The 12,613-nt window shown below is 37.6% G+C and overlaps 1 protein-coding gene across 1 annotated transcript in view; it reads right to left on the reverse strand.

The window, feature by feature from the left end:
• The window catches only part of CNTNAP5 (contactin associated protein family member 5), a 248,404-nt gene that overhangs the window by 86,167 nt on the left and 149,624 nt on the right, over nucleotides 1-12,613 (reverse strand). The window contains exon 11 of the mRNA XM_088519572.1: nucleotides 4,593-4,699. Coding sequence (XP_088375698.1) covers nucleotides 4,593-4,699 — 107 coding nt within the window. The remainder of the gene's footprint in view (nucleotides 1-4,592; nucleotides 4,700-12,613) is intronic.

Consider the following 12,613-nt stretch of genomic DNA (forward strand, 5'->3'; position numbering starts at 1 on the left):
TTTGAGAAACAGAAGAAATCAAAATTCATAGGTGAGCTAACCCCAGTCCCCTCCAATTGCCTTATGTCATATAGGGCTGTTTTGTGAGACTCCTACTCGCCCCAGAAGAGAGTGTGAACAGGAACCTGGGGCCAGTCAGCATGAGCTCCGCAATTCCCACCGAGTTTCATAGCCACATGTGCACATGACAGCAAGGCATGGGCACTTGTGCTGGAGTTTCACAGCTCAGACAGTACAGAAATGAAAACAGAATTGCTAATCAATGCTGTGACTAGCTGACAAGGAGATGTGAATTGCACTGGAAGCTGCCACAACAGGAGGTAAGTTCAAATTCTTTTTCCACATGGGAGGGAAAGAAACCCAAAAGATTCGGAAGGCAGTGATAATATTCCACATGGTGCAGCTTATGAAGGAGGATTAGCAGTAGTAAACAGAAAAAAAACGGGTTGTACATTAAGCAACAAGCTGTGCAAGACAGAAAGAACAGGTTTAGTAAACATTCCATCTCTTCCCATAAAGTACTGAGACCTAGAAAACACCAGTGGGTTTTAACATTGTTGTCTTAGAATTCATAGCCAAATTCAGAGGGGGGGGAAAAAAAAAAAAAAAAAGAGAACAGAGAAAAAAAATGAGACTTTGGAGTGAAACCTGTCTGCCACAGATCATTATTTAGGGGAATAAATAATAACCCTCTACCCTTTCCATGGTGAAGCGTCATCTTGGATCACATATATTGCCATGCCTTTTGTAATGGTTTAATTGGCATAGCCATCTCCAAGGAACAGATAAAACCTTGATTCATGGTGAAGAACCTAGAACTGGCTGCTAAGCCAATCTACAGCCATACTTAGTAATTCTCCATGTAGCTGCAGTCTGTTCTTAGACTGAGATGTGGACAATGGGATGACGGTGTAGTAGACACATCTGGATTTGATATGCAGAAATAACAGAAAAGATGTGAGAACAACTGCGAAAGTGGAAGAGCAAAAAGCCATAGTAGGGGGAAAGAAGATGAGTGAACTAGTCTTCTGAATGGTGGTTTTTTTTTTTTTTTTTTTTTTTGGAGGAAGGAGCTTTAGAAGCATAAGTACTTATGAGTAAGCAGTGGGATATGAGTTATGCAGAAAAGCAATTGTCTCTTGGAAAGATTACACTGGTGCCATGTCTAGACCCTTCTGATTCTTTATACGTATCTTGAGGTGCGTACTTTCCTCTTTATCCACTCAGGTCTTGAGTACCAGCTAGTCCCATCTTCAGTTATGACAAAATCTTGTCCCACTTACAACAATCTGACATGGTTGTATAAAAATCATCCGAAGTTGTCTCTTTTATCAACTTACTGTTCTGTCTTGCCACTGTCTACTCATCCTGTGTTACATTAAATGCAAACTATTTATCCCTCCTTTTCATGACATATTTCCATCATGTCTCCCTGTCATGACACCTGTTTTTGCCTCGTCAAAAATGTCAAATTCCTCTCGCCATAGCCTTACATGTTCCAAACAAGCACATTATTGCTTTTTCCCATGTCACTCCTTCACGCCTGCAACCATTCGATTTCTTCCTCTTTCTAATCTCTATCTTATGACTTTTTGACTACAAGGAAGCCTAGCAATAATTACGTACTACCTATAATGCTGATGAAGACTTTCTCGCTGCTTTCTGATGCTCCATCACATATTTAAGCCTGTCTGTTCTCTTTCCTCAAACTTAACGATAAACTCCTTGGAGTATAAATAGTCCATATTATTACCTGTTTCTCCCATTGTGAACCAGTGTGCTCTTTGAATGCTTGAAGAAACTAATAAGATAGCATCTATATCACCAAAGTGCATTACTCGCACATGACAGATGACAGTAAGTTAGAGTTCTTAAAATGGTAAAGTCTCCAAACTGAAGCTAATAAAATATTAAATCAAAAAGTTCCTGTTTGTAGATACATATGATACAGTTCCTCTGAAAACGTGGCAAAGAATAGTCATCTTTTACATTGTTAAACCAGTAGGACGCCCATATCTTAAAAATGAGCTCCCCTTCCTCCCCCATCCCGCTAAAAAAAGGATTTAAAAAATAAAAAACACTGATGAAGAAAAAAAAATCCAGATCACAATCAAACTATTCACATGATGTTTGGCTTTGAACAGATTGTTAGCCATATCTTCCTACTGTTGCTGTACAGATGTGGTTTTTTGGGGTCTGAAAGGCAGTTTAATAGAAGAAATGACTTCTCTACATTGGTAGAAGTTCCATTTCAGGCCTGTCTGCCTCCAAGTTAATGTAAAAATCAAAACCTGCTGAGATATTTCAAACCTTAAGAAATTAGATATTTTACTTTGATAGTCCTGCACTAAATTACAAGACTGGAGGAGCTGCCTGTTTACGAAGGATATTCTGCAGCTACAACTGTGATCAGATCTGAGGCTTTCATTCACAGGCTACAAGGTACTCCTGTATGTCAACTGCTATCAGCTAAAAGCGATAACGTCTCATGTTCTTTAGGTTTCTTATCAAGAGCCTGCATTTGCCCACCGGCTTTGAAATAGTTTCATCATACATCTCAAGCACATGAAATGCATTTTACCAGCTTAATGTTGCTATTTATCAGTGTTGCTTGGATTAGAGTGCAGCTGGCTCCACGATCTAGCTGGAATCAAATTAGCTGTTGATAATATGGTTGCAAATAAGCTGAACAGCTGAACAGCATACACCGCATGTGTCTGCAGCTTGATCGGCTGCAAGGACCCAACACACATCTCTGGGAAACTTTTGGGGGAGTTTTCACATCAGGGAACCTTAAGTAACTCAGCACTTCTCTTACCATCCTTCATCTGGCTCGGCACAAAGCAGAATTTCTGCTTTAGCTTCTGTTGTACTGACAGTTTGAAGTTCAGGTGTCCTCACTATTGGAAGACATTCATCTATAAACAGACCTCTCAACGATCCCTTCCCTAAGCTGCATGCCCTGTGCCACAAATGATTTCATTGTTAATTAGCAAAGCATTAAGGTCTCTGGAATTGCAGTGCGGTTGCCAATATTCTCAGCTTCAAACCACTAAGTAACTTTTTTTCCTTTTCTGCTTTTTAGCTTAAAGGGGAAAAAATGCATCTCACCAGTCTCATCCTATGTGTGGTATAAATGCTCGTCAAACAACCGGGGCAGTGATAGTAGGGTTCCTGGAATTGTTAATCTCACTTGTTCCTTCCCTGTTTTCTTCTTTGGTGACAAGATAGAAAGTTTTACCTTCATTTTTAAAAAGTATTTCCCCTTTAGTTCAGTTGTATGAACAGGCTCTATTTTTGGCTTCCTCCTTCTGCCTGTGTTTATTGGCATTCCTAGTGTTCTGTATCTCTACTGTTTTACACTGTATATACACACACACACATATATTTTTTTTTTCTAATATATTATTCACCTTGCTGCAGATTTCAGCAGTTGTCATGTTTTACATATTACTGCGATTTCACATATGATGTGCTTACTCATAACGGCAAAGAAAATTCAGATTGAAATTACACACTAGTTGTTTACTAAAGAAGTGTTCACTTAGATGCTGTAGATACAGATAATGTTCTAGCGTTGTAGATATCAGCTGAGTTCCTGGTACTTCCTGCACCTCATCCTTACTGTTCAATTACAATATGCTCACTCACTCCCTGAAAGAACGATGCATATTCAGCAGGAGCTGTGATTCACTGAAGTCCTGGGGTTTTTGAGGCTCCCAATCTCTACTGAAAACGCACAAACTGATTTTCATAGGCTCACGAGCTGGCCAAATTTGGATGGCCTCCTCATGTCTCACACAAAGCTTCCTCACCACCATATTTACAGACCCATTAGAAGAACTTCGGGGAAAACCATGTTTTTTTTTGTTTGTTTGTTTGTTTTAACATGTCCATAATAATACAATAGATCACATAAACTGTAATGACTCAATACAAAATCAATTCAAATACTGAAAAACAGCAAAAAAAATGCAGACCAAATAGCAAAGGTCCAAAATTCTCATAAGATTCTTATAAAATCAGGGTGCTTAGTATAGGAGCTTCCAGATAACCAAAAACAAAGGCCCATCCATCTTGTATATGCTTGCATCTACTTGGCACTAAATATCAACAGCAGATATATTACCAAAGAGTAAATATTTGTTGCATCACTGGCATTCATTACTGGTGCCAAAACTGACATATAGTCTCAATTACAGATTAAAACTACCCTTCAAACAAACTAACCCTTGCTAAATTCAACTAAATGCCTAATGACTCTCTCTCCTGCTCTCTATGAGCAGGTACATACATGTATTTTTCTAAGATTCTCCAAATCAGTGTACAATATGAGAAAAAAAAAATGTGAAAAACAAGTTGAAAAGAAAGAAGAAATAAAAAACTCTGCTTTTGTTTTCTCCAAAATATTTACCAAGAAACATGCATATTGCAAATGGATTCCTTTGCTATTCCTAGCCCAACACCTGAGCTTTTTCTATCTCATCAGGGCATGCCACATCCTATAATACTCTGTGAGGTGACATCTCGGAATTTGTGCATTTTGACAAACCAGCTGTAACAGAAAACGCCATATGCATGGGCTTACTTACAGTTATGACAGGTAGCTCCTGTGTAGCCCGTATCATTACAATCACAGTAAAAGGTACTCCAGGACTGAGAACATTTTCCTCCATGTTCACAATAGTTGGGCAAACATCTAAAGGAAGACATTAAAAAAAGTATGAACATTAATGAATCATGAAATAATGTGCCGCAAGAAACTACAAAATTGCCTTCCTTTCCAGTTCAAGAAAGTTCATAGGGCTGAATCACTTCACAGTGCCTGAAAATATTACTTATCCCTCTGATCTGTGATTCACTTCAAACACAAGCATTGAAGACAACAATATCTGAATGTATCCTACAAGCAGATGCAACCTCTCAAAAATATTCCACTTCTCCACTTGTGAGCAATTAAAGTGTCACCAACTTTCTGATCAGAGCGGGTGGACAAATAAAAGGTGAAAATGTTATCAAGAACTTATTTCAAAGGAGAACCCACTGTCCTCCAACTAAACAGGAATCACTTATCAGAATTAGGCGGCATTTCATCTATGGTAACACAAACAACATGAAAACCTCAAAAGTGAGAGGAAAAGAGAGGAAAAATATGCTTCTGTTATGAGTTCTGCACTCTTTCTTCTTTTTCTCATTCTGGTCAGTACTCCTCTGTAGTATGATTGTGAAGCAAATTATTAAAGAAGAGAAGAAACATAACAGCATGCAGCTTGGGAACTGAATAGAAAGGTACCTGTTGGAGACAAATTAAGACTACAGGGCAAGGGGTGAATGCAGATCTAAAATACAGCAGTATAAATCCAGATAGTAATGGAGTTAGAGCAGCCTAAATGGAAACAGAGCATGTTCCTGTCTTCTTTTCTTCCCCCCGCTTCCCCTCTTTCCCTTTACTGTATATTAGATAATGTCTTTCACACTGTATGCTTGCCTTTGAAAAATAAGTTGTTTAAAGAGCTGGTACAATTTTGCTGGGAAGGCAGTTAGAAAACAAAGACAGCCAGTTCATGTCATACACCAGCACTTCATTAGGGTGTCGTTTATTGCAACTCGGTAGCAAAATTCTTTCTGTGGTCCAGATCTTTCCTTGGTTTTAAGTCAGTAGCAAAGTCACTGATGTTGCCTAGATTTGTGCTAGCTGAAGACATGATTTTCTTGTAGTTCATCTTATCCTTAGTAAATGTTTCTGCATTTAACTGAGTAAATTGCTTTTAAGTGCAGCTTTTAGTTTATTTCTTCCATAACTTGGGCAATTTAATCACATTTCATGCCTGTGCCTAATTGCAGTACAGATGCAAAAACCTTCATGACACTAACAGCCAATGTCTTCCTCAGCCTTCCACCATCTCTTAAGTCCCACAGCCTAAGCGGGTATTTGCTTCATTGCATCCAAGGCTATTAGGAGCTAGCAAACACCAGCAACCTGAAAAAAACCTCTGTATGTGCAGAGAGCTCCAACAGACCAACCTCGTATCTTCAGTATGGTGCATGCAAACATAAGCACACTTCTGGTATACTCATCTCTCTGTGTATGACTCTGAGATTTGTTCTGACTCCCAGATTTAATTCATCATTACTTATACCATTATACATAAAATTATATAGCATATAAAAACGTTAACATAAAATATCAACTCATTTTATGAATGCTTGTTATTATAATCATTATTAATTACTAATCAATTATTTGAGACATAAGGGATTCAGGAAGAAATAAGGTTCTTTATGGCTAACAGTAACAGCCATTAAGACAATTAAAAGATATATTGGTCTTATAAAAAAAAAAATCATCTTTAGGACATCTGTTAATCATTAGGCTCAAACAGGGAATGAGAAAAGAGCACAAGAGATACATATCTGTTTTTTTGTGTTCACCAGGGAATTTTTTGCAGTGCCCTGGAGGACATATGCCTATAAACTTCAATGTTGAACCGAAGCTATAATGTGGGGGAAAGAAGGTGGTGTCTTGGGCAAAATCCAACTTGTCTCTCCAGCTGTAGCAGGTGCCACTTCCAGCACTTACATTGCTAAAAACAAGAAAATACACACACACACACAGATGCTGCAGACAAGACTCACATTTTTGTCCAGTTCTGACAGGACAGGAAGCCTAAGAAAGGGAAAGGCTTGGGCATCTAATGGTGAGCTAAGAAGTGCAATGCCTCGGCAGCTCTGCAGTGATACGCATGGATTTTGCCAGTAAAAGCAGACTTGCTCATATTCCTGCTTTGGCCTTGTCTGCCCTGGCTCTCAGCATATTGCAATACCTCTCCTTGCTCCCTGGCAGGAAAGTGGCATTTATTTCACCTGTACAGCATCAGCAGTTATATTCAAATCCACATTTGTTGCTAGAGATAACAAATATTCTAATGTTTCTAATGCTTTCAGGAAAGGTAAAAATATCAATGCTCTATTATTATCATAATTTACAATCACCAGTCTACTGGACAAATATGCTTCATGCCTATTTTTAAGCTGCCTCTTATTAATTAACCCCATGCAGTAAAGCTAATTGCCAGTCATTTGTGGTTTGCCCAAGGCCCATATCAGAGGCTTAGATGCATTTATTCCATTAAAACAGTTTCCTTTTAAAGGCTTTACAAAGCTGAAGGTCACTTCTTATTTCTATTTGTCTTCCAACCACACTTTTTCTTCCCTAAACAATGCACAAGACACAGGCTGAATTAACTATGCAAGCTTTTAAAGATATTCATAAATTCAGGATTAAATCTTTTTCATTCCTTAGTCTATTTGCTTTAATTAACACCAACCACATTGATCTTGTTTTTTGGTCAGATAACTAACCCTTTTAAAAGCTTATGAAACAAATTTCTTTGCAACTGTACTTTAATAATTACCCATAATCCTATTCTAACCCAGCAGTTATGTCTTCATTATAAATTAAATTAATCCTAATTGCCAGAGAAGTCAAAATTAAGAAACAGCTATGATTAAAATTAATCGGAAGATGGATAAATCACTAGTTGCTTCATTTGCCAATTGTTTCAGATCCTCATGTTAGAAGATTTAAATATATATTCATATCTTAAAATCCACATTAATATTTGCATTCTAGTAGAACTGGGCAATTTTAGACATGATCACAGTGGTATCACAAAAAGTTTTATAGACAAAATTTTGCATCACACAGCCCTCGGCTCATTTGCAATTGAAATGAACAAACAGTCCAGACCTGTTTTTTTGAGTATGATAAACAGGATGCTTTGAAATTTAATAATTTGCCTAAGACAGTTTGTGACAGACCAGGAATTCTGGTCTCTCAGCTCCCCAGCTAATTCATACAATATCCCGTGGTGAATGGGTCTTACAAAAAAAACCTAAATGAATCTAATACAATTTTCCCTTCTTCTGCCAAAATGCAACACACGCACGCAGAGTCGTCTAAGCGAGCAACAGGCACAGCCTGCACAACCACGTCTGCTGTCTGTAGATGAAACAATCACCTCTAAAAACGCATGTGTGCTTCCTTTGAATTCAAAGGACAAACCGTATATGCAGTGTAGGGCAAAATTCAGCCCTTTGATAGCAATGATGAAGAAATAAAAATGACAGAATTATTTGAGTGGGAAGGCTGAGGGAGTTCTACTCATTTGATGTTACACTTGACTGGAAACAAACCCAGCACTTTCAGTAAGCACCTATTAGTCTCGGTGTAGTCAGTGCAACACATTCTGCCTGCAGCCATTTTTATTCTTCTTTAATAGAGAGGAAAGTGAGAACTACCAGGGATAGAAAGACATAGGGACAGAGTCAGAGGGAGCACATGCCCTCTATACCCATTTACATGACTTTGAAACAACCACTTAGTTCCTAAACCGTACTACCATGACAGAAACATATATGTGAAAAGTATCTGCATAGACAGCACTTGCTTTAATTTTCTTTCAGTAGGTTTGCACACTTAAGGAGCCCACTATGTATATCAACAAAAACTAATATCAATGCTGATGACTTCCTACGGTAGGCATGTACAGTATGATAAAACATGGGGTTACTGTCACAGCCTATATCCTTGCTTTGGTCAAATGAAGTAATTTCAATAAACTAAATAGATCTGGACCAATTTAAAGGGCATAAAATTTTGTCTCGTTCCGTAGAACAGAAGTAGTGAAATTCCTTATTGAAGGATATTTTGCATTCATGTAACAGGTTTCAGGGGAAATCAGACCAGAGATCCATCAGAATTACTACATAGACAAACTATAACAATCTTAGGTTCATCGAGGGGAAAGCAATATAAAGTTGAGAAAGTATTAAAAAACAAAGCACTTCAGAAGCACACTCCTGTTTTAACCCTTGCCCCAGACCCCTCAATGCCCATTTGTGGCTTCAGCTAGAGAAAAAGTAGCAAGCTAGATGAATCGGTATGTTGCAAATACTGCAACAATTTGCATATAACTAAATAACTGAAGAGGAAAACACAAACAAAAAATCCTCCACAAAACTGCCAGATGGAAGGAGAAAGGGAGAGAGACTAAAAAAAAAATCAATATTAAGACTATATTTGCACCACATCGCCTCTCGTCTCCTTCATATTTAAAAAATTATTTCTCAGCTTTTAAAAAAATGGGGTGGCATATATATATATATATATATATATATATATATTTCTTTTTAGTCATTCACTTGTTGTATTCCCTAAATTCATTATGCTATGAAAAGTTACAAAGTACAAAAAAGGACAAGGGAAATATAAGCTTGCTAACTGTCACTCATCCCAGCACACTACAGGGGCATAAAAATATCTAAAGAAGGAAAAAACTGCAATTTCGATCATTTTACCAATTTGCCACAAAGATAGATTTTCTTCTTTCTGTCATTGGTAAAATTTTGAGTGAATTTTTAAATGATACTATCATTCCCTTTGCCTGCTGTCTTGACTGTCAAAACTCTGAACTTGAATACCACAGTCAAGATGAACATTTACAAGCTCTGACCTTGATTTCAATTGCCTACAGGACAGAATAACGGGAGGAAGTTGTCCTGAGTTTGGCAAGAGCAGAAAGAGTGTTATCTAAAAGGCAGGTTTTTAGCTTTGACTGTTTTGCTGTTAGAACACCTACATTTTTAATAGAGGTAAATGTGCTGACAGCTTGGCTTGGCATCAGCAGAAAGGATTTCATCTAAATAAGTGGAGGGGGAAGAAAAGACAAATAAACCATCCTGCGCAGACAGCTGTTTCATTTAGAATTCATCATTTTACAAAACAAAAGCAGAAAAGCCATCTGCAAAAATCAAACAAACAAGGTCAGGATATTACATCCTACATGCATCCCCGTAGTTGGTCTTCAGTGTGCTATGGGGTTACATATCACATGTATTTCAACTGCAAAGGAATAGCAATGAGGGTAAATACTACTATGTTCCCTCTAGAATATCAGCTCTTCATTCCAGTCAGACTTCAAGAGATGCTAAAATAGCTCCCCCATCATGAAAGAACTAGGAATGCCCTTAATTCAGAAATCCTAAAGAGCTACTGTGAAGCTGATGTGGTTACACCAACAAAAGATGGCAGAATTTGAAGCTTCCTGACAGTGTAACATGTCTAATATTTCAAGGGAATAAACGTTGTTTAAATCATTGCTTGTCCATAGAAAAGGCAACAATAAACTTATAATCCTTGACAAGACACCCCACCGAGCTTCTCTCTCACCTCTCAAACTTCTGCAACTTCACTGACAAAGTACTTGGAGGATAGCAAAAACATAACACTTGGCATCGGCGTTAAGGATCTCTCAACTTCTTTCTTTCTCTCTCTGTGGGAGTCTAATTCTGTGGCAACCCCTGCCCTTTACTGGGTAGCATAAGGTCCTTCACTCTGCTGCAAAAATATAGGTCAGGTGTTTCTGACTCCAGCAGTTTTCTACATGTATGGATTACTGTGGGTATAGGAAGGAGTTCATTCTGATCAAACTAGTTCTGTAGCTATCTCTCACAGCATTTACTAATCATATTTTAAGGGAACAGATCAGTATTGATCTTAGTTGCTCTATAGTGTCATCAGGTAATGAAATTTGAATTCAGCACCATTTTCCTGCTTCATGCACAAGTAAATAAGCAAGTTTAACTGATCTGGAAAAGAAAATGACTAAGTTGAAAGAAAATGCGTCTCCAACTCAGTTGTGGTGATGCAAGTATGACAGATGAGTTTGAAAAGGCTGTCTGTATTTTGCACCAAAACACAATATTTCTATAGACCATCACGTCATTTATGGACCTGAATCATTGCTTTCTAGAACTGGTGATGCACATGTGACACACAGTCAGGGAAAACAAAAAGACCTAAAATTAAGGCAAAGCAGTCAAAACAGACACATGGAATAAACAGACACACGGTATTCTCTTCAAGTAATATGAACATGCATCTTAATTCACATTTAGGGAAAGAAAGGAGAGAAAAACGCCCCCTCTTCAGAGGTAGCTTCTTCCAGTTTGTCAGTTTTTCTTTACACAGGTTGTGCTTTGCACGAGCAAGTTCTTCTTTTGTAATGACCCACAGAAAAAGCTCATCTGACTCATAACAGTCTAGCAGCAGAATATTCTGCAATACAGTTTTTATTACATGTAACTGTCAGTCGGCCCTTAAGCAGTCATAGAGAGGAAGCTCTGTCATTAGCTACATTATCCTGGCAATTAAGACATGGGAAAGGGCATGATGTGGGAATGGTCTGCAGGATTGCAGGGATTTTAAATAAAAAGCTGAAGTCTAATGCTCAGACTTAGAGATTGCTGAAGTTTTTTTCATTACTAGTTTTTTTCCCTACCCCGCCCTTCCACTCTACCACTGATTTTCAAGCTACACTTCCAAAATAAGCTACTAAAAATGCTTAATTATTTTCATGTTAGCAAGTCTAATTTGTGATCTAGAACCACTGTTTCTAGAAGCCAGTTGGTTCCTCACCCTCAAAGAACATCAAGCGTTTCTCTACTTCTTAAAGCTATTTTTCCCCCACTGCATATTAGGCTTTAAAAATGAGTAATACATGAAATTATAATATTGTCAGAGAAGGCCACATCTTTTCTTTCCTTGCTAAATACCAGTGATTCTGGATTGCTTTCTTGTTAGTAGAGAGAAAGGGGACAGAGCTACATTTTGTAAGGAAGGTTTGATGAAAAAGGAATAGTGATTTCTAAACATAATGCCTTTTTTTTTTTTCTCCATATGAAAGCAAAGCTGTCAATGTTTTAGAAAGTATTAAAACGATGAGAAAGGGAAACTTTTTGAAAACCTGTCCACATTTTTTTTTCATAAAATAGAAACTGAAAGGAGACCTCGAGCTTCATTGTGCCATGTTCTATTTATAAACTTGTTCAGCATAGTCTACATTTGAAAAAGGCAAGAAAAACAGAAAGTGAAGGGGAAAAATAATTGTTCACAGGACTGAAGTGATCTTTTCAAGGTGACACAAGATCAGAGGAACTATAACCTAGACTATCAAACTACACTACTATAACCAACTTGCCAGAACACGTAGCATTTTAATGGAATACATTCCAGAAAAAAAAAATCCAGGTATTACAGGATTTGAAGGCATGCAGTGAAAATGTTTTGTTTTGGCTGAAAACAGAAGTACAAACAAGCAATATTCAGATCTACTTTTGGACTGACTCTAAATCTGAAGTGTTGTAAAACAGGACTGATGACATCCCTTCTTATGTATTCATCTGGTCCCAGTTTTGATCATGAAGCAAAAATCAAGGAGGGTGATCTAAAATGGTACAAGTCACTACAATAAAACCAAGAAGGGAAAAACATAAAAGGAACTTTAAAGAAAGGAGAAAATCATTCAGATGATGAAATAAGTATCATCACTGGAGAAATAACACTAAATACTGAAGATGTGAATACAAGAGAATGAAAAGAACAAATGCCTTATGATTTAATTTTTTATTCCTTTTGCAGTGCACTGCCGGTATTTATATGGGCGTGAATGCAATATCAACTGCTTGCTTTTTCAATCCCAGTCTGGGACTGTAATAAATAAAATTAAAACTCACTGGGAATAATTAGCTGGGATATTTTCTCATTTGCATG

Source organism: Tinamus guttatus, unplaced genomic scaffold (genome assembly GCF_059628265.1).
Source record: "Tinamus guttatus ecotype Peru unplaced genomic scaffold, ASM5962826v1 Tinamus_guttatus_pri_ptg000060l, whole genome shotgun sequence".
Classification (NCBI taxonomy): Eukaryota; Metazoa; Chordata; class Aves; order Tinamiformes; family Tinamidae; genus Tinamus; species Tinamus guttatus.